At 49.9% G+C, this 21,089-nt stretch overlaps 2 protein-coding genes across 3 annotated transcripts; one reads left to right on the top strand and one right to left on the bottom strand.

The window, feature by feature from the left end:
- Positions 1-762: 762 nt before the first annotated feature.
- Positions 763-7,705, top strand: GUCA1A (guanylate cyclase activator 1A). The gene is made up of 4 exons (XM_061398181.1): positions 763-1,154; positions 6,512-6,661; positions 7,023-7,116; positions 7,432-7,705. Exons 1-4 carry the CDS (start codon positions 954-956, stop codon positions 7,611-7,613), a joined length of 627 nt encoding a protein of 208 aa, XP_061254165.1. The 5' UTR covers positions 763-953; the 3' UTR covers positions 7,614-7,705.
- Positions 7,706-9,057: 1,352 nt separating this feature from the next.
- Positions 9,058-20,934, bottom strand: GUCA1B (guanylate cyclase activator 1B). 2 transcript variants are annotated; one of them, XM_061398180.1, is made up of 4 exons: positions 20,326-20,931; positions 12,724-12,873; positions 11,248-11,368; positions 9,058-10,384 (listed from the first exon to the last, which is right to left on the bottom strand). In XM_061398180.1, the coding sequence occupies exons 1-4, from the start codon at positions 20,539-20,541 to the stop codon at positions 10,257-10,259; spliced, it is 615 nt and encodes a 204-aa protein (XP_061254164.1). In that variant the 5' UTR covers positions 20,542-20,931; the 3' UTR covers positions 9,058-10,256. The 2 variants fall into 2 exon arrangements, with proteins under 2 accessions (XP_061254164.1, XP_061254163.1); XM_061398179.1 differs by lacking the exon at positions 9,058-10,384 and having other exon boundaries at positions 10,400-11,368; positions 20,326-20,934.
- Positions 20,935-21,089: the final 155 nt, after the last annotated feature.

The raw sequence follows: 21,089 nt of genomic DNA on the forward strand, positions 1-21,089 counted from the left end.
CAGTGTCCCCTCCCCCATGCCCCTGAGTGGTGATGGTGTCAGGTTCAGAGTGAGATGGAGGGCTGAATTTAAGCCTCCCATGATGGGAAAGATGCAGTTTCCAGGAACATAAGTGTGGTCAAAACAGGACCAGTGTGTGTGTGTGTGTGTGTGTGTGTGTGTATGTGCGAGGCTATGTGTATTTGTGCAGTTTTATGTAAAAGGGGTTTCCCTCTGACTTCTCTGGTCTCATCTGGGGAGCCTATAAACTCAGCATCACACAGGCCCTCTCATATATTAACTGTCTGTGGTGTGATTGGAACCCCTCTGTCATGATGGCCAAGTGCAGTGCACAGCCTGGGTAACTGTACACAGCAGTCCTCTCAAGGGCCCTCAGCTGGCCCAGCTCTGGAAGAGAGACCAGATCTTTCTCATAGGTACCTCAATTCCGTGTCCGAGGACAGGAACCAGAAACACTGAGCACCCATTCAAACCAGGAGAAGGGAGTGGCGGTGACAGGATAGGAACAGCTGTTGGCTGGCCACCCACTTTGTCCCCATAAGTAGGGATCAGGAGATTGCAAATTGGGTAAGAAAATCCTCTCACCTCCAGCTCAAGACTGTAATCCTGGGCCTCTGGTCCCCTAAGCTTTGTTCTATTTTCGCTCCTCTTCTTAGAGTGAGCGGGTCTCCATTGGCTGCAAGGATTTAGTGGGGACTTTTAACACAAGTTTTCCGGCAGCCCTTGGATCTGGTGTAGGCTTGCACAGCCCCCGTGACCTCCTCTCCTCTGCTTACCTCCTCTAGTCATTTCCCTGCGCTTTGGGATTCAGGCCCTTCCTCGCTCAGATCTGGGGAACTCAGGCTTGTGAGCGAGGAGGGCCCAGTGTTAGGAAGCCCAGCCGCGCTGGTGTGGGGACCAGCGGTGAAAAGAACCGGTCCCCCTTGGGCATCAGCCTCCCGCAGGCCTGAGCGATGGGGAACATTATGGACGGTAAGTCGGTGGAGGAGCTGAGCAGCACCGAGTGCCACCAGTGGTACAAGAAGTTCATGACAGAGTGCCCCTCCGGCCAGCTCACCCTCTACGAGTTCCGCCAGTTCTTCGGCCTCAAGAACCTGAGCCCGTGGGCCAGCCAGTACGTGGAGCAGATGTTTGAGACCTTTGACTTCAACAAAGTGAGCTGGGCTCTGGGTGGGGAGCGCTGCAGGGATGTCCCGGGGCTAGTGTGGGGGTGGGGGGGCAAGTGTGAGGACAGCTGGAGGAATGACTGTTTATCTGGGAGACTGAGTATCTACATCAGTGACTCCAGTTTTCTAACGTCCATTGAGCACCTACTGTGCGTCAGGCACTGGAGGTTTGGAAATGAATCAGCCCTCATCCCCAAGGAAGAGAGAGAGAGGGAGACCCTGGTCAGTGCACTCGGAGGCTAAACGTTGGTTTCCTCTGCCTCTTCCACATGCGCAATTTACCCCAGAACAACGTGAACACTTACAAGACGGTTGACAAGCACCTACTAAGTGCTTGGTGCTGCACCTGGTGCCTCTGCACAGGCCCTCAGATGCTCCCGGGATGCAGAAGGCAGAGGCGCGGAGGGCAGAGAGCAGGGTGATGAGCTTCAGGCTGGCTTCAGGCCCGCTGGTCTGGGGTGGGCAGGTCCATGTTGTTTGGGTCACCCATCCCATGATGATCTGTGGACCCTAGAACTGGGACAGTCAGGGTTGCCTGGTCACCGGGGAACCCAGGCCACTCCAGCTCCCAAGTCCCCAGTGACCTCAGTTCATCCTAAGAGGGCCTGAAGGTCTGTGCAGTGGTCAAATTATAGATGTCTCCCCAAGGGATCACCTGAACGCACCAGGTGAGGGCTTCCTGAGAAGATAGAGGGGACACTGTAAGTTTCTGTCCCTAGTTTTCATCAGCTGGGTGGCCTTGGAGCCCATTTCTTCCCCGCTCTGCCTCAGCTTATTCACCGTCAACTGTCATGGACATCAGGAGCATTAGTTAAGATGTTTCTTGGTATTTCAGAGCAAACCTTCCATTAATTTGGAGCAATTCAGTCAAGATGTAGTGGTAGAAGAACGTAAATCCATACATCTATCTCCCCCCACCCTCTGGCCCCCAGCTGCCTCCTCCAAGGTGAGGACAGGAAGCTGCCAAGTGTCCACTGCACGCTGGGGAGACATTGCCCAGGGCTTTTCCGGCTCTCCTCGCTGCCCAGAGGGTCCCAACATCATTGTAGGTGGGGCTTCTAGGGAAAGCTGAGGCTCAGAGTCTATTTAAAAACTCACTAATGTTTAGGATCAAGGGGCCAAAGCAGCTTATGGGCTTTGAGCCCCAGCCTCAAGGGCAGCACTGTGGTGCCTGAGGGCTTTCCTAAAAGAGGTGCAGGGTCAGAGTACTGGAGCCCAAGGTATAGAGACCAAGAAGGGATGGCATCCTCACGCTAGACCCCTGAAATACTCCAGAAGAAATGATCTTTCCTGAAAAGGTGTCAGAGTCCATGGTTGAGCCTCAACTCATACCCAAATGCACTGAAAGAGCTCAGCTTCTTGCCTGTTAAGGAAACGCTTTGAATCAAGATAACCCTTTGGATCTCAGATCTAAGATGACACTTATGACACCGGGGCGTGGCAACCCCTCAACAATTTGGCTAACTGAGTCATTCAAATGCTAGCTCTTCAATTTCTGTCACATGTAGGCACCACTAATGACTCAGTAGAATTCGCCTGCAGTGCTGGAGACCCGGCTTCTATCCGTGGGTCAGAAAGATCCCTTGGAGAAGGGAATGGCAACCCACTCCAGTATTTCTGCCTGGAGAATTCTATGGACAGAGGAGCCAGGCAGGCTACAGTCAATGGGGTCACAAACAGCCGGACACAACTGAGCAACGAATACTTTCACTTTTTTTAAAAGCGCCACTTGTATTGTCCCAAACCCCCGTCTTTGATTCTACTCACACCCCCGCCTTAGGGCCTGGTTCCACCAGGCAGTCTTCCTCCAGAATTCCACTCAGCTCACACCTTCCCCAGCTGCAAGGCTCTGGTCAAATGTCTCCTTTCCACTGATACTACCCTGATGTCCTGGTTTCAGCCCTATTTAACTGGGACTAGTCCTCACCTGGGCATTTCCTCAACCTTCCCTTTTCCCCTAGAGCATGTCTCGTCTTTGTATTAGAAGATGATGTCATCTTCTAATACAAAGACGAGACATGCTCTATGATTATGGTCAATCTCCCTGATGGAATGTGAGCTCCACAAAGGCAGGGATTTCTGTCTTTTTCATTGCTGTATCCTTTGCACCTAGAACAGTGCCTAGAACACAGTAGGAGATCAATCAGTATTTTTACTTGAGTGAATGACTATATGAGAAATTATTAGTTTTATGGACTACTTATATATAATATATATTAATTAACATTCATACTTGCTAAACTGAAGAGCATCTTTGTAACATTTGAAGTGTCTTGTACACTGAAGGCAGAAATCACACTTTGGACACAACTTCCACCCACTGTCACCAGTAAAAGACAGTGGGGCAGGTTGGCTACAAGATGAGACCCAGGACTAGGAAGCTTTGATACAGAAGACTGGAAGTTTTGGATAGTGCAAACAATAGCCCTTGGGCCTATTTTTGTCAATGAAGTTTTGTTAAAACACACCACATACTCCTTTTACAGATCATCAAAACTGAAATATGTGCTATGTGCCCTTTGTAGAAAAAGTTTGCCAGCCCTTGAACTAGAAGAGAGTTGTATCCTAGGGTACTGTGCCAGATGGTCAGGGTTTGGGGGTACGGCCATGAGTAGGGAATGTGACCAGGGCAACCTGCATATGCTTTGCTTACTTCAGAGTTTTGCCTGAGCTTGAGTGTGCCTGGCAATCACACAGGTGCACACAAATCAATGTAAATCTCCCATTCTTGCATCTGAGCGCTGGGTGGCAATTAAGAGACTCAGTTTATTAATATTTATTTATTTGTTTATTGGCTGCACCACAAGGCTTGTGGGATCTTAGTTCCCTGACTAGGGATTGAACCCACGCTCTCCTGGCAATGGAAGTGCCAAGTCCTAACCACAGGACAACCAGGGAATTCTCAAGGAGACTCAGTTTCTAGGCAAGGCTTTGTCATTCACTAGCGTGTGGCCTAACCTCTCTCACCTTCAGCTTTTCATCTGAAAACAGAGATAGAAATACCCAGAGGTGGTTGTGAGATTAAAGGAGTAAAGTGAGTGAAACACACCTCACCTGAAGCACACAAAACAAGTTAGTATTGTTGTAGTCTTATTACAGATCTAACCCAGACCACAATCCTGAAAAGCACACACTGTCTTTCCGTCTCAGAACTGAGACCCTGAGGCTATCTGACTTGTCCAAGGCCACACCTCTCCCAAGACATGGTTTAGGTCTTTCTGGAACAAATGCACCTGCCTTTCCATTGCCCCATTCTGGCCATTTTTTAATTACAAAAAGTTACAAAATTAAGAAAAATTTTAATTACCAAGAAATGACAGCTCACTGTAAAAGTTTCCAACAATATAGAGAGATAAAAAGTGGAAAGCAAAGTGTCCTTACCCTCTGTCCCCTTGCTTGGGGGAAATCTCCACAGTGGTAAGAAAGCAAACCTCTTGCTTCTCTGAGCATGGCTGCAGGGGGGCCTGGCTCCACTGTGACAAAGACCCTGAGAGGAGGGTTGGTCAAGGGCTGATTGAGGGACTTTCCTGGTGGTCCAGTGGTTAAGATTCCGCATTTCCACTGCAGCGAGCATGGGTTCAATCCCTGGTTGGGGAACTAAGATCCTGCATGCCCCATGGCACAGCCATGTGTAGGAAAGCCCTTGAACATGGGGAAACACCCTGAAAATATTCACTATGATTTTGACTTCCATTGTGGAGCTCAGAGTGGTTAAGGCCTCACCTAAGGCCAGCACATGATTGGGAACTCTTGGAGGCCTTCTTGTCCCATCTCTGCCACATCCCTAATAACAGTACCCCAGCCTCTGCTTGCACACTTTCAGGGACAGGGAGCTCATTACTGCACGAAGCTGTCCCTTCCACTGTGGGTAGTTCTGTCTGTTAAAGAGTTCTTCATACAGATCCCAAACTTGCCACTCAGTAACTTCCCAGTTCCAGAGCGAGGGTTGTGAGTGTGGAGCAATAGAGGCTGGACTCTGGGTTCACAGGCTCTGAGTCCAATGCCCCTTTCCTTTCAGCACTCATCCTCTCTGCAAGACACAGGCTTCCCTTTCCCAGATTCACTTGACTTGGGCGGAAGGTGGGCAGAGGCAGGCCTGTGTTTCCTGCTTCCCTGACTCTATTGGTAGGGCTGGCAGGGCCAGGTGGAAAGTCAGCTGCTGAACATATGAGGGCTCCTGGGGAAATATCCTGCAGGAATATCTTGTACCACCTTCCCCCATGGCCAATCCCTCCAAGACTCAGTGAGGGCACAACCTCCCCCAGGAAGCCTTTCTGCTGCTTTTGCCTGGTCACTGTCCTGGTCTGTGATTCCATAATGTCCCGTCCAGATGTGCTGTCCCTGAACATATGTCATGATGGCACCATGATTTCCTTATAGTGATGGTAATAATAATGTATGTGTTAGTCGTTCAGTCGTGTCCGACTCTGTGACCCATGGGGTATAGCCCGTCAGGCTCCTCGGTTCATGTGATTTTCCAGGCAAGAATACTGGAGTGGGTTCCTTCTCCAGGGGATCTTCCTGACCCAGGGATCAAACCTGGGTCTCCTGCCTGGTAGGCAGACTCTTTACCGTCTGAGCTACCATAGAAGCCTTGGTGGTAGTAATAATAATAATAGCTGACATTTACGGAGTGCTTACTATGCGCCAGGCAGTGTTGAGTGCCTTACATACCTGCATTTATTTAAGTCCACATCAATTCCATGGAGGTGGGAGCTATTATAACTACTACTGATCAAGGCTCAGAGTCATGTTGAATCCTTTCTCCCAGATCCTACATATTTGAGAAGGTGGGGCCAGGATTCCAGCCTCTGTCCTCAACGCGGCGCTCCCGTCAGGACGGGCTTTATCTTACTGAGTTCTGAATCCTCAGCCTATCACAGCGCCTAGTCGGTGCTCAGTAAGCTTCCAAGAATAAAGGGAAGAAGGAGAAAAGCGCTCGATCCCTCCAAGTCTACCTCTATCCCTTATCCAGGCGCGTTAGAACGCATCCAAATTACGCCCCTATCCCTACGGGGTTCATGTCTCAACTACACACATCTTGCAACCACACCCACCAAATTGGAAGGGCTGAAGTTTGAGGATCACAGCGATGGCTGGAACCAAAGTTACCTGTGAAGTGATAGCAATAAGCCATTTACACTCCAGTGGGCGGTTGGTTTATCCGAGACGCTCAGCGTCTCCTGGGCCCCCGGGGGCTTCGGGGGCGGGGCCGGGGCCGGGGGCGGGGCGTCGGTCAGGGCCTGGGCTCAGCGTCTCCTGGTTCCCCCAGCGGCTCCGGGCAGGGGGCGGGGCCGGGGCGGGGCCTAGACAGAGGGGCTCAGGCGGCCACGCCCCCCGCCCAGGACGGCTACATTGATTTCATGGAGTACGTGGCGGCTCTGAGCCTGGTCCTCAAGGGGAAGGTGGAACAGAAGCTGCGTTGGTACTTCAAGCTCTACGACGTGGACGGCAACGGATGCATCGACCGCGACGAGCTGCTCACCATCATCCGGGTAACTCCAGGTGCCGAGGGCCGGGCAGGGGCGGGGCCGAGCTGAGAGCTGGGGTTGGGTCTTCAGCCTGCTGGGGTCGGTCCGCGGGCTCGGAAGGGGACGGGATTGAGACTTAGGGTCCCCGCTGCGGCTCGGGCCTTCACCAGCTGCGTGACCTGGGCCAGGTTCCCCTGGGCCTCAGTTTCCTCTTCTGCACCAAGAGCTGTAGAAGCGCATCCCCTGCTCCGTCTGAAGTCCCGGGCCACCTTGACCTCTACTCCCCTGGCTCCCCGACTGTCCCGTCGGGAGCTTGACTAGCTCTCTCTGCCCCATCCACCGCTGAGACGAGTTAGGACGGGTCCTCTCACTTCTTCCCTTCCAGGCCATCCGAGCCATTAACCCCTGCAGCGACTCGACCATGACCGCCGAGGAGTTCACCGATACAGTGTTCTCCAAGATTGACGTCAATGGGGATGGTGAGGCCGCGCTGGCGCTCCCCAGGGAAGGGGCACTGGGGCTGTCACCAGTCTCAGAAAGGGAGAGGGCAGGAGGGGAGAGGGAGGCACCAAGGGGCTGCTGCTGGCTACCTCCTCCGCCTGCCTCCGCCCTGGCCACAGAGCTGGCTTTTGGGGATGTCTGCACCAGACTTTGGTCTCTGGCTCCTTGGCCGGCTCTGTTCACAGCCACTTCCTCCAGCCTTGGTTCTGTCCCCCTTACAAGGTTGCAGCTCTGGGCCCCAGTCAGCAGACGTCAACGCCTCCTGCCCATGATGCCCTTTCTTTCCACCCCAGGGGAACTCTCCCTAGAGGAGTTCATGGAGGGCGTCCAGAAGGACCAGATGCTCTTGGACACGCTGACCCGAAGCCTGGACCTTACCCGCATTGTGCGCAGGCTCCAGAATGGAGAGCAGGATGAGGAGGGGGCTAGCGGCAGGGAAACGGAGGCCGCGGAGGCCGCGGAGGCCGACGGCTGAGCTCACTGCCTGCTCTTTCTGTACTGGGGAGGGTGTGTACGGTGGTGCCTGCTGTTTCACTGTTGTTTTAATACTAGATAGAGTCTACTGAACTCGAAGGCTCAGCTCACTTCTTAGGAGTCCATGGTGGCAGCACAGGGGCAGTGGTCCAGAGCGGGGGACCTTTCCGGAACTCTCTGTGTGATTCAGCTGATGGTGACTGCTCCTTGCTCTGGGCAGCCTTCAGCATCCGTCAGGCTCCTCCCTACTCCCTTCCTGCACCTCCCCCAGCTTTTACCAGCTCTTCCACTGAGCTCTGGTTCCACGCTCTTTTAGACACGGAAGCTCTCAGGCAGAGGTGGGCTTTCCCAGGACTCCAGTGGGACCCTGCAGATCTGGTGGCTGCAGCCTTCAGCTGGGTACTGTCACATGCCCGTCCTGCCCCCAGCATCCCGGAGCCTACTAGAGTGGTCTGTGTTGACTCATTCCTCCCTTCAACAAGCGTCGAACAGCTACTTATATTAATGCTAGATGTTACATGTGCAAAGAAGAGGACAGTTTGCATCCTCAAGAAACTCACAGCATCCTTATCAAACAATAGGCCAAGAGAAGTTATGATACTATAGACAGTCCTCCTTAATCCTTTGGGAATGTGTATTTATTCAGAAGTGATTGCATAACACCCTCATTTTTCCCCTGCTGGCCCCTTGGTGCCACGTGGTACCACACGGTACCCCATAGGATTGCGACTCATTGTTAATGGCAAGTGTGCCGACCATCCCTGATCTAAACTAAATCCCTCTTACCACAGTGAGACCTGACACCCGTTGGGAAGTGGAGCAGTCTCTTACAGGGGGCCCTCTCCCCATTCTTTGCACACTCCAGCTTTAGGAACACCTGACCAAGACCCTGGGGAGAGACACAGGCTGGAGTAGTTGTGATCACTTTTTTCAGAGATGCTCTTTCCTTCTGAACTTTGAGTCTTCACTTCAGCTGGGTGTGGGGGAGGTTCTGGAAGCAAATGAAAATCCAAGGGGGTGGAAGGGAACAAACAAGGGGAAAGTAGGGGGTGGAGCCCCAGCCTGCAGAGAGCCCCCTGGGATGGAAGGGAGGGGGCATTTCATTCACACCGGTCCTGTCCATCACGGGGACTGCTCTAGATTGGAAGTCAGCTGGGGCCGGAGCACAGACATGGAGGGAAAGTGGAGCTCAATGCCAGGGGCAAAAGGGAGTTGACATTTCTGCTTCTTCTCTTGGTGGCTGCCTTTGGGAAATGCTGGAGGTCAGAGCTGGGAGGGTATCTGGATAGAATTGGGACATTTCCCCAGCCTCATTCACATACCAGCTTCATGATTTGGGGCATATCTGTATCCCAGCTGGGTTACTATTCTTTTTTAATTGACTATTTTTTTAACCTTACATTTATTTCTACCGTTAACTTTATATGGATATCATGCCCATGAAATCACAGGATCTACAAATTAGTTTTATTCTTCATATTTCAACACAAAAACATATCTATTTACATGGGTTTCTTTTTTGAGTTTTTCAGTACCACCCCCTGCAACCAGAGTGACTGTCTTTTTTTTTTTTTCCCTTTATTTTTTGGCTGCACTGCATGGCTTATAGAATCTTAGTTCCTGACCAGGGATTGAATCCAAGCCCTCAGCAGTGAAAGTGCAGAGTCCTAACTCATGGATTGCCTGAGTGACCGCCTTTTAATCTAGTTTCTGTATGGAGGCTGCACATAGAGTTTGTATAACAAAAAGAATCCCATATCTAAAAAAGTAATAATCTGAAAACTGCTTGTTGAGTCCAGCCTGCTCATGGTGCAGACAAAACATCTAGGTCAGGGGAAAGAAATGCCCGCTGCAGGTCACACAGGAGTTGGAGGCAGAGCCTGTCCTAGAACCCAGGTTGGCAGGCCCCAGTTCTCCCCAGAGATAGAAGAAAGGTTCCACCATCCCTTAAGGAGACATACTTGGCTTGTGGGCTTGTGATGGCGAATTGTGGAGGGTCCATTCTGGGGGTGGGGGTTGGAGAGCTGAGTGTAAGGGATGAGGGGTAGGGAGTGGAGGAGGAGGGTTGGAAGGGGCTGGCGGAGCAGCACCAGGGCAGAGCTGAAACAGCCCCTTTAAGTATAGTCTACCCCCTCCAAGGGCAGGAAGAACAGTCCTCGGGATTCTGGGGAGATGTAATTGTTATCCATCCCTTCTCCCCAGTTCCTACCATTTCTTCAGTCAACACCTGCCAGCCCCACCCTTCTACTAGTCAGTTTCACACTGTGTGGGCCTTTTCATTTCTAATTTCATCTATGGAACCCCTACCCCTAGATCTCCGTGCTTCCAACTAAGAACCATGTAGGAATCTGTGGGAACCCCACAGTCACCTAGCAAGGCGTAGCTTTCCCAGAAGCAGCTGAAGGGGGAGAGGAAGCCAAGTCCCTTCAGTACCCCATGAATCCTCCCAATGGACCAGCCCTGTTGGCCATGTCAGACTAATGACCCCTGCCCTCCCCACTCAGCCCCACCCACTGCAAGGGGATGCCAGGAAGTTCAAGCCAGGATAAGAGTGGGCATAAGCAGGTTGAACCAGGGACCCTCCCACTGCTCTGGAAACCTGGTGAGCCTGGAGTCTTGGAGAGCTCTCAGGGCCCCGGAGCCCTCAGAACATGGCACTTTTCCGCCTCTGCTGAGAGATCCAGCTACTGGGGTTCAGATCCATCTGCAGCATCTTCATCACCCACTTGTCACGACGGGCACCTTCAACGAACTCATTCAGGGACAGCTGACCTGTGCAACGGGTAGGAAAGACAGTCATGCCAGGTCGGGGAATGGAAGAAATGGGGTGGGGATGTACACAGATGAGCCTGCGGTCTCAGGGCCTAAGTTTGGGCTTTCCTCCAGGAGTCTCCTAGAACCTCCAAGGGTTTCTTCAAGGGACTTGCTTTGCAAATGAATTCAAGTTTTACTCCTGCACATGGGACCCTTAAAATGTTTTTGAGGGCTCTTCTGGGTGTGTTCCAGCCAACTGCCTCTTTGCACAGCCTGGGGCTGGAGCGCTGAGCTACAGCAATGAGAGTCCAAGTGCGTGACCCCATTTACTCCTTTCAGTTATTCTTATTCCCATTTTCCAGGTGAGGAAACAGATCAGGCTGAGAGGGTACATGAAGCATCCTGGTCTGCCTGACTCCAAAGCGCCTCTTCTTCCACGGCACTTGCCTGGCAACTCCAGTAGGAGTTTTAATCCCTCTTACAAGCCTCACGGGGCTTCCCCGGTGACTCAGCGGTAAATAATCCACCTGCAATGCAGGAGACACAGGAGAGGCTTGTTCGATCCTTGGGTCGTGAACATCCCCTGGACGAGGGCATGGGAAGTCACTCCAGTATTCTTGCCTGGAGAATCCCCATGGACAGAGGAGCCTGGTGGGCTACAGTCCATAGGGTTGCAAAGAGTCGGACACGACTGAAGCGACTTAGCATGCACGCACAAGCCTCACGTGCTAGTGACATTCTTGTTATTTTATGATCTCTTCTCCACACCCATCTCACTGCCGGGAAGTGAGGGCCTAGTCTAAGGTGACGTGGAGAAAGTGGGGTGACCCAGGATGGGGAGCCCCCTGCCCCTGCCCCACCATCATCTCTGCTCCAGTTACCATCTCCATTTTCATCCACCAGAAGGAAGATCCTGTCCACGACCTCCTCGGGGGTGAGCAGCTTGCCCTGCTGCTCGGCCTCCACCTCCACACTGCAGGCTTTCTTCAGCTTGTAGATGGACTGTGGGAGGGAAGCCAGTGACATCCCAGAGACCCTGCGTGCTCTGCCCCGACCCCACCCCCCGCCACGACCCATGTCCCTCGGCACCTCGTCCTCAGCACTGCCCCCCAGTCTGTACATCTGAGGATCACAGGACCCAGGTCCAAACTAAAAGTGACCTGTGCCAAGGCCATTTCCTCAGGGTTTCATGGCCTAATTCCCACCGAGGAGTTCCTGGCTTCACCCACTGCCCCATTCCCACACCATTGGTGTTTCCACTGTGAGCGTCAGAGCTGACACCCAAAACCTCTAATGAAGGCACAGGGATGGCCTAACCTCCACTTTTCAGCAGAAGACATGGAGATTTCAGAATATTTGTGGGTCTGTGTGACGTGTATGTGTGTGAGACAGGATGATGGGAGACACAGGTGTTGGGCCGGAGGGAAAAGCACAGGTGTCTCTCTCGCCCTGTTTCCGGCAACAAGGCAACGTTGAGAAGTGAAAAGGGGCAGAAACAGACAGACATGAGGAGTATCCTCAGGCCTTGGCTGGGGCTCGCCTAGGACAGAGGTGTGCACGGGGGGTCCCCACGGCCTCTCTGCCCAGCACAGGACGTGGCACAAACGAGGCTCCACTACAGGCAGCCCAGCATCTCCCGGTGATGAACTTGGGCAAACCACACAACCTCCACGGGCCGATTTCCTTTTCTGTAAAATGGCCAACGTCTCCCTCCTCAGAGTGAAGTTCTGGAGAGTAAGAGGCTAATGAGGGTTTCGTGCAGAGTCTGAGCCAGAGCACTTTTTCCCCTTGCTCATTCTTGCTAGTAGTCAATCAGCTTTGTTGATCTTTCCAGAGAACCTACTTTTGCTTTCGTTGACTTTCCTTGTGCATTTGTGTTCTGTTTTGTTAAATCTCTATTCTTTATTAATTCTTTTCTTTTGCTTTCTTTGGCCTTACTTTTCTTTTCTTTTTTTTTAATTTGTTGAGATGACTTCTTGGATCATTGATTTTCATTTCAGTTTCTCTTATTTTCTAGTATATACATTTTAAGGCTACAGATGTTCCTGTAAACTCAGCTTTAGGCTGCATTCCAAAGTTTTGTTATGTTAGTATCATTACTCAGTTCATGATATTTTGTGTGTGTGTGATACTATTTTTTTGATTCATGGAGTATTAGGAAGTAGCATGATTTTCAAACAGATGGGGATTTTCTCATTCTCCTTTTGTAACTGATCTCCAGCTTAATTTCATGGTAGTTGGAAAGCACACTCTGAATGATTCCAGTGCCCCTTCCCACCCCCAGGCCCAGGGGTCCCCCTTCAGAATCCAGCGTGCCCAGGTGCCTGCCCCGCCCCCACCCCTCAGCAGACACTGACCTCCACGATGTCCAGCAGCTCCTGGCGGTCGATGCAGCCATTGCGGTCCTTGTCGTAGATCTTGAAGGTCCACTTGAGCTTGTGCTCCAGGGTGCCCCTCAGCACAAGGTTCAGGGCTGCCACGTACTCCAGGAAGTCAATGGTGTTGTCCTGCATTGGGGGTGGGAGCTGTGAGGCTCCCTTCAGCCCCCCACCCCGTCTCCCGGGAGCACCGGTGGGAACTCTATTCCAGGCCACTGTCCCTGAAACTCAGGGCTTGGCCTCCCCCGTGCATGCATGTGCCTCTGCATCTGTGCTTGTGGTGTTCTCTGCCCTGGGATCCATTCTCAGTCTCCATGATCACCCAGTCCTGCCTGTCCTTCAAGGCTCAGCTCAACAGTCCCCTCCTCCAGGAAGCCTTCCTTCTCACACCACTTCAGCCACAGTGACCGCCCTCTCCCTCTTCTGACACTCCCAGCTGTTGTTGTTTTAGTAGCTAAAACAGTCAATCCTAAAGGAAATCAACCTTGAATATTCACTGGAAGGACTGATGCTGAAGCTGAAGCTCCAAGACTTTGGCCAAGTGATGTGAAGAGCCGATTCACTGGAAAAGACCCTGATGCCCAAAAGATTGAAGGCAAGAGGAGAAGGGGGTGACAGAGGATAAGATGGTTGGATGGCATCACTGACTCAGTGGACATGAGTTTGAGCAAACTCTGGGAGACAGTGAGGGATAGGGAATCCTGATGGGCTACAGTCCATGGGGTTGCAAAGAGTCGGACATGACTTAGTGACTGAACTACAACAATATGAACTGTGGCCCACCAGCCTCCTCTGTCCGTGGGGTTTCTCAGCAAGAATACTAGAGTGGGTTGTGATTTCCTTCTCCAGGGGATCTTTCTGGCCCAGGGATCCAACCTCCGTCTTCTGCATTGGCAGGCGGATTCTTTACCACTGACCACCAGGAAAGCCCAGCACCTACCATCTCTTCTACCTTTAACTGCTCTGTACATGTGTCTCATTCTCTAGCAGCAGTCTATCCTCCAGGAGAAAGGAGAGCGGTTTACATTGCTTCTGTTTCTCCTCCACGCCTAGTACAATGCAACTTCTGCCCAGAGTCTCATAACTATTTACAAATTTATAAAGAAATGATTGACTTAAGTCTGAATATAAGACTAACAGTTTTGAAAGGAGATTAGAAAGCAGGACCTCACATATTTCAAGGTTGGGATCTCAGCTCTCCAAATCAAAAATGGGGATCATCAGCTCCCCCAGGAGCATCTGTCATTCCCATGACTTTGTAATCAGAATGGCATCAGTAGCCCAGAGCCCCTCTGTCCCACTGGGTCGGGCCAAGTGGGAGCCTCAAGCCCTGTTCAAGGGGTGCCTGGGTGGGCAAGGTGTGGACAACAGGAGAATACAGCCCCACATGAGGGAAAGAGCAAACGCTTAAGGAAAAACCAAGAAAATAAAACGCGCCTACCTCAACACCTCCAGAGTTTAAATCAACATCCTTTACATAATTCCTCTGGTCCTCCATACTCCTCACTGTGTAAATATTAACCTATAGTTTTAGTTACTGGATTTTTATTTTAAAATTTCCCATGCCTTCAAAATGATTTAAAATAATACCTTTTTCTTTTTTTGAGGAGTACTGGGCAGTCCCTCTTGTTGAACATGGTTTTGATATTTTATATTACACAATGAACATCTTGTGCGTACGTATTTTTTCTTATGTCTTTGGTAATTCCTGTAGGGCAGATTCTTAGCAGTTGCTATTCTGTTTTTTTTTTCCCCCCACTAGTCTTTAATGCACTATTTTTGTAGGTATATAAGCTCTATGAATTTTTAAATTGATGTGTAGTTGATGTGCCATATAAGTTCTAGGTATACAATATTGTTGTTTAATCGTTAAGTTGTCATACTCTTTTTCGACTCCATGGACTCCAGCCCACCAGGCTCCTCTGTCCATGGGATTTCCCAGGGAGAATACAGGAGAGGGTTGCCATTTCCTTCTCCCAGGGGATCTTCCCAACCCAGGAATGGAACCCAAGTCTCCTGCATTGATAGGCAGATTCTTTACCACTGAGTCACAAGGGAAGTTCCTAGATAGTGATTCATACTTTTTAAAGATTTACTCTATTTGGTGTTCTTATAAAATATTGGCTATATTCCCTGTGTTATACAATATATCCTTGTAGCTTATTTATGTAATAGTTTGTACCTCCTAATCTCCTACACCTGAATTGCCCCTACCTCCTTGTTCTACAAGATTGTATCACATGTGTAGACACATGTAGATACGTAGATACCAGTAACTCTCAACACAAAGAACCTCTCTTGTGTTACCTCTCAAAGGTCACATCTTTCTCCCAACCATAACACTTGGCAACCGCTGCTTTGTTCTCCATCAATAATATTTTCACTCTGAAAAGAGTATAAAAATAGAATCATATAGTGTGTAATTTTCTTTCACTCAGCACAGTGCCCTGTAGACTCATCTCAGTCATTGTGAGCATCAGCAGTTCCTTTTTTTTAATTGCTGAATGGTGCGCCATTGTAGGAATCGTCCCTGCTTTCTGTTCGCCCATTGAAGGTAATTTGGCTTATTTCCTGGGTTTTTTTCCCCCCAGCTTTACTGAGGTATAATCGCACAATAGCCTTTTAAAGGACACTGTGTAAATTGAAGGCTTACAATGTGGTAATTGGTTGTCCTTTAAAAGACTATTTTCATTAGTAATTATTATTTGTCAGGCTTTCTAAACATAGATCTTCGGTTTCTTTTCATTGGCCATGCCCTGGGGCGCATGGGATCAAACTTGCACCCCGTGCATTGGGAGCATGGATGGAGTCTTAACCACTGGATCACCAGGGAAGTCCCTTAGGTTTCTTTTAAAAAAAGAATTCAGTTAGAAAATTATGCAAACTGGACCATTTGTTTGACATACATCATCTCCCTCAGGTCTGTTATCCCCGTTTAATGGATGAGGACACTGGGGTTTAATAAGTTGCCCAAGAAATTCCCACCCAGCAAGTGGCAGAGTCTTTCAAGCTACATGCCTTCTGCAGTTCATCAGGTTGGGAGAAATTTCTTACTCCACGCAAGGTCTATTACTGTTTAAAAAATGAGCCTGGTGGCTAGCACCAAGGGGAGTGAAACACACAAACAAACCCCAAATCACCAGCAAATTCCTACTCTTCAGCTCTCTAGATTTCCCCCTCATTCTTTGTCTAGAACTTTCTGTTCTCACAACATCCTGTCTCAACATGATACGGCTTCCACAATGACCCCTCACCTTACATGAGTCTCAGTGTGGAGCAGCCCTTTCCTGACAAGTGATCTCACGTGTGAGTTTACTTCAAACCCCAGGACTAGTTCTGGGAAGCTCCCAGCAGGGGCGATGCTCATCCACTGCGCACGCGCTCTCGTCAGCTTCAGTTACCCACAGAGGCTGAAGATGACGGAAACGCCTGTCTCCTCAAGAGTTGGAGCAGAAGTGACAAGCGTGTGATCTGCTCTGTGGGATTACCTGCCTCGTTTCTCCCTGAATTGGCGGCATTTGTGAACCAGCCCTGACCTCCACCCAGCACTCATTACATAAGGACCCTGAAGGACATTTGACCTTCATCCTTCCTTTTCCTCCATCCAAAGCATTACAGGCAAGCACCAGAGATGGTGTTACTACCTCCACTAGGAGGGAGCATAGCAGCAGAGACCAGGTGTCCTTACCTCCTTGCCACCACAACACTCTGTTTTCACCACCACAGATCTTGATGTGTGAGCTAAATCTAAGAGCTCTTTTGATTTTGTCTGCCCCAGAAATCTCAGATCAATTGCCTGGAAATGACACTTGCTGATTATAAAGGTTGTTCTGAGCTGGGAAGTGGAGTCCGGCAGGAGTTTGCAGATAAAGACTAAGTGGGAAAAGAAAAGGAAGAAGGCTTAGCTCCTGACAGAGGAGCTGAAAACACCTGCTAGGAGAGCTCTTCCTTACAGCAGGAGGCCAACTAATAAATAGAGAAGGGACAGCGGAGATGGAAAATTATCAGTGGATGCCAAACCTAGGGGCTGATTATTTGATGAGCAATAGGAAGTTTACTTAGTCTCAAAGTATTAATACCTCCTTATAAGATGCTTATTAATTACAAAGAAGAAATAGTCACTTTACAGTGGTGAAATCTGGCAGACACCACATAGCTAAGAGATCAAAGGGACAAACCAACATCACGTGCCTTCTGATGTCCCATGCTCAGAAGCACACAGCATCTCTTCCGGGGCATTAATTTCTGCCAGAAGCGTAACCTGCATCTCATTACAAGGCAACACAGGGTAAAACCAGATCATTGACTTGCGGTCTTCAAAAATGTCAGAGTCAAATAAGATAAAGAAAAGCTGAGACTAAAGGATCCAAAGGGCATCAGGTCCGGGGCAGGGGGTGGGGGTGGTGGGGAAGGGAAGGGATGGACAAACTGGGAGATTAGGATTGACATATATACAATACCATGTGTAAAAGAGATAGCTAGTGGGAACCGCTATAAAGCATAGGAAGCTCAGCTTGGTGCTCTGTGATGACCTAGAGGGGTGGGATGGGGGTGGAGTGCAAGGGAGGCTCAAGAGGGAGGGGATGTATGTATACGCATGGCTGATTCGCTTCATTGTACAGCAGAAACTAACATAACATTGTAAAGCAATTATACTCCAGTTTTTAAAAAAAGGCTAAGGGGCAGATAGGACATTAAATGCAATGTGTGATCAAACTTAAAAAAAAAGGTTGTAATAGATGTCATCAGGACAGTCAACCAAACGTGAATGTAGATTGTCAATTAGCTAACAGAACTTATTAATGTTGGATTTCCTGATTTGGATCATTTATTAGGTTAAGAGAATGCCCTTGGTTTTAGAAAATACATACTAAAATACTTGGGGTAAAAGGGTGTGATGTCTATATAATTCTCTCTATAAAATACATATATTTATATGCATAATATACACATATATGAATACATTGTGTACATATATGTATACATGTGTATATATATATATAATACATCACACAGAGAAAAGAGTAAAGCAAATGAGTCAAATGTAAACAATTGGGGAATTTTGATAAATTGTAAATGGAAATTACTTGCACTATCCTTATAATTTTCCTGTAAAGTTAATGTCACCAAGATTAAAAAGTTATTTTAAAGATGACTGATGAATATTATATGCTAACTTAGAAGAAATGAGGTATAAGAGGTTGCAGCTGTTTTGTTTCCAGGGGCCTCATAATCCCTTTGAAATCTTGAATTGTTATTATATTGAATTTTAAATGAATTTGAAGAAAATGGATAAATTCATGGGTGTGAACCTTGCCACATACTACCTGATATATCTGTTTACTTTTCTTCTGACATTCAACACTTCAAAAAAATCATTTCCTCTCTTAAACAGCCCAACACACTGCCTTCTGGGCAGGAACGCTTGCCTGGGATGCAGGACCCCTGAGTTTAAGATCTTGGACAAATCAGATCACTGAATTTGGAGTAACAACCTCAGCCTGCTCCTTTCAGGGCTGCCGCGGACTCAGAGACGTCTGTAGCAGGAACTTTGGGAAGGCTGAAACTCAGTTGAGATCTGGAGTTAGGGTTCACCTCCAAGGTTTTTGTTGCCGCGATGATGCTGACCCCGCCCTACCGCCCCCTACAGGTGCAGAGGAGATGTGCACGGACAGTACCAGGGCAGAAAGAAGAAAAGCGTTAGTCGCTCAGTCATGTCCGATTCTTTGCGACCGCGTGGACTGTAGCCCGCCAGGCTCCTCTGTCCATGGAGCTCTCCAGGCAAGAATACTGGAGTGGGTAGCCATTCCCTTCTCCAGGGGCAGAGTGGGAACTAAGAAGCGTTCCCTGTGACTCACTCTGAAAAGTGAAGATCTCCTTCTACACAGAAGTGGGGTATCTACCGCTTTTTCCAGATTAATTATCTAGGTCAAACCCACTGGCCCCTCAATTTGAAGGAGTGAAACAGGGGTTTGAGGCAAACTTAATGGTTTAAAGGACTGTGGAGGCGGCACTGGACTGCTGCTGCTGCTGCTGCTGCTAAGTTGCTTCAGTTGTGTCCGACTCTGCGACCCCAGAGACGGCAGCCCACCAGGCTCCTCTGTCCCTGGGATTATCCAGGCAAGAACACTGGAGTGGGTTGCCATTTCCTTCTCCAATGCACGAAAGTGAAAAGTGAAAGTGAAGTCGCTCAGTCGTGTCCAACTCCTAGTGACCCCATGGACTGCAGCCCACCAGGCTCCTCCGTCCATGGGAGTTTCCAGGCAAGAGTACTTTGGCCTTAAATAATGAAGGAGTTTCAATGTTTAAGGGCTTTCCTGGTGGCTCACATAGTAAAGAATCTGCCTGTAAAGCAGGAGACCTGGGCTGGATCCCTGGGTCGGAAAGATCCCCTAGAAAAGGGAATAGTAACACACTTCAGTATTCTTGCCTCGAGAATTCCATGGACAGAAGAGCCTGGTGGGCTTACAGTCCATGGGGCCATAGTCGGACAGGACTGAGTGACTTTCACTTTTACTTTTTTCTATGTTTAAATTCAATTCCCAGGTGTGCATTTATAAAATATATTATCTTCTTAGTTCCTGGTGCCAACTAAGGACTTGTAGAAACTCTGTGGATGAATGATTTCATGGGATCTCCCATGGGCTTCCCTGTGGCTCAGATGGTAAAGCGTCTGCCCACAATGCGGGAGACCCAGGTTCGATCCCTGGGTCAGGAAGATCCCCTGGAGAAGGAAATGGCAACCCAATCCAGTACTCTTGCCTGAAAAACTCCTGAGGAGCCTGGTAGGCGACAGTCCATGGAGTCGCAAAGAGTCGGACACGACTGAGCGACTTCACTCTTCTTTTTTCTTCCCATGGCTTGAAGAGCAGAAAGGGACTTCTGTAGTAATCCTTGAACATCCAAGTCCAGGAAGGAGCCTCCTCCAGCGTTCTGGGCGGGAAGAGCTGATCTGTCTCAATTAGAAGGTGGCTCAGAGGTTAAAGCGTCTGCCCGCAATGCAAGAGACCTGGGTTCGATCCCTGGGTCGGGAAGATCCCCTGGAGAAGGAAATGGCAACCCACTCCAGTATTCTTGCCTGGAGAATCCCATGGATGGAAGAGCCTGGTGGGCTACAGTCCACGGGGTCGCAAAGAGTCAGACACTACTGAGCGACTTGACGTTCACTTTCACTTTCAGCAAAGGGGCACTCATGGGCTGTGCCAAGATAGCTCCGCCCATTAAACCCCTTATCTTTAGAGCAAGGGGAGCCCTGATGGGTGCGGAAAAACCATGTCCTGTGACTGCAGAGTCCTGTCCATAAATACACGTAGAGAGGACCCTGGGTTTTTCTGCAGAGCCTCCCTTCAGCTCTCAGGAAGAGGACAAGTCAGATGAAAGCGGAGAAATGGAAAGAAAAGATGGGAAGAAAGAATTATTGGAGAGGGAGAAGAGTTTGGAGGAACAGTGAGACAGAAAAGGCGAGAGAGGATGGAGAGGAAAGAAGAGCCGAGGCCGAGCAGGAGGGCTGGCGTACGGAGCTCCCACCGAGGGTGCTCCTTTAGTCAAGGATGAGCCCTGAGCTCTCGGTCCGCACCTTACCCCATTCGTGTCGAAGGCTCGGAACATGGCCTCTACGTATTGGGTGGCCTCCTCGTTGTCCGGGACCTTGAAGAAGCGCTTGAACTCGTGCATGAAGAGCGTGCCGCTGGGGCACTCCTCCAGGAACTTCTTGTACCACTCTTGAAGCTGCGCCGCGTCCACCGCACCGACTGCGCGGTTCTCCTCCGCCTCCTCCCAGCTGAACTGCTGCCCCATCCTGGCCCCAGGACGGCAGGGAGCAGAGCCTGTGCCTCCTGCTGAGACGCTGCCAACCGATTCCTTAGGCGAGGGCCCTCTTCCCACCTTTCCTCTGCTCTGCCAGCCTCTTCATCATCTCCTGGCCAACCGAACGGGACGGGCAGCGGAGGGGGTTGGCTGCGAGGAGGCGGGACCAGGCCAGCTAAGTGCCTTAAGATTAGAAGATTCCTTCCAGGTCTGACCTCCAGTCGGCTAAGCTCCCCTAGCCTCACCCCTCCCTTCAGTCTGGTCAACCACTTAAGTAAGCTGTCCAGTAGGTTCTGAAAAGGGAGAAGGGGTGGAAACAGAGGTAAGCAGATGGAGGGGGGAATTGGGAAGGCAGGCTGGGACCCTCCCATCTTACTCATGGGCCCTGGCACTTTTGGAAGGGCACCATGCAGCTCCAGGGAGGCCCACCTTGGAGACACAGGAGACTCTGATATCCAGAGAAGATGCAAGTACAACTTCTAGCCCATAAAACAGAACTGCTGGTGAGCAGGGGCTGGCCCTCCACTTGGTCTAGTGAA

Source organism: Bos javanicus, chromosome 23 (genome assembly GCF_032452875.1).
Source record: "Bos javanicus breed banteng chromosome 23, ARS-OSU_banteng_1.0, whole genome shotgun sequence".
In the NCBI taxonomy this organism is placed as follows: domain Eukaryota; kingdom Metazoa; phylum Chordata; class Mammalia; order Artiodactyla; family Bovidae; genus Bos; species Bos javanicus.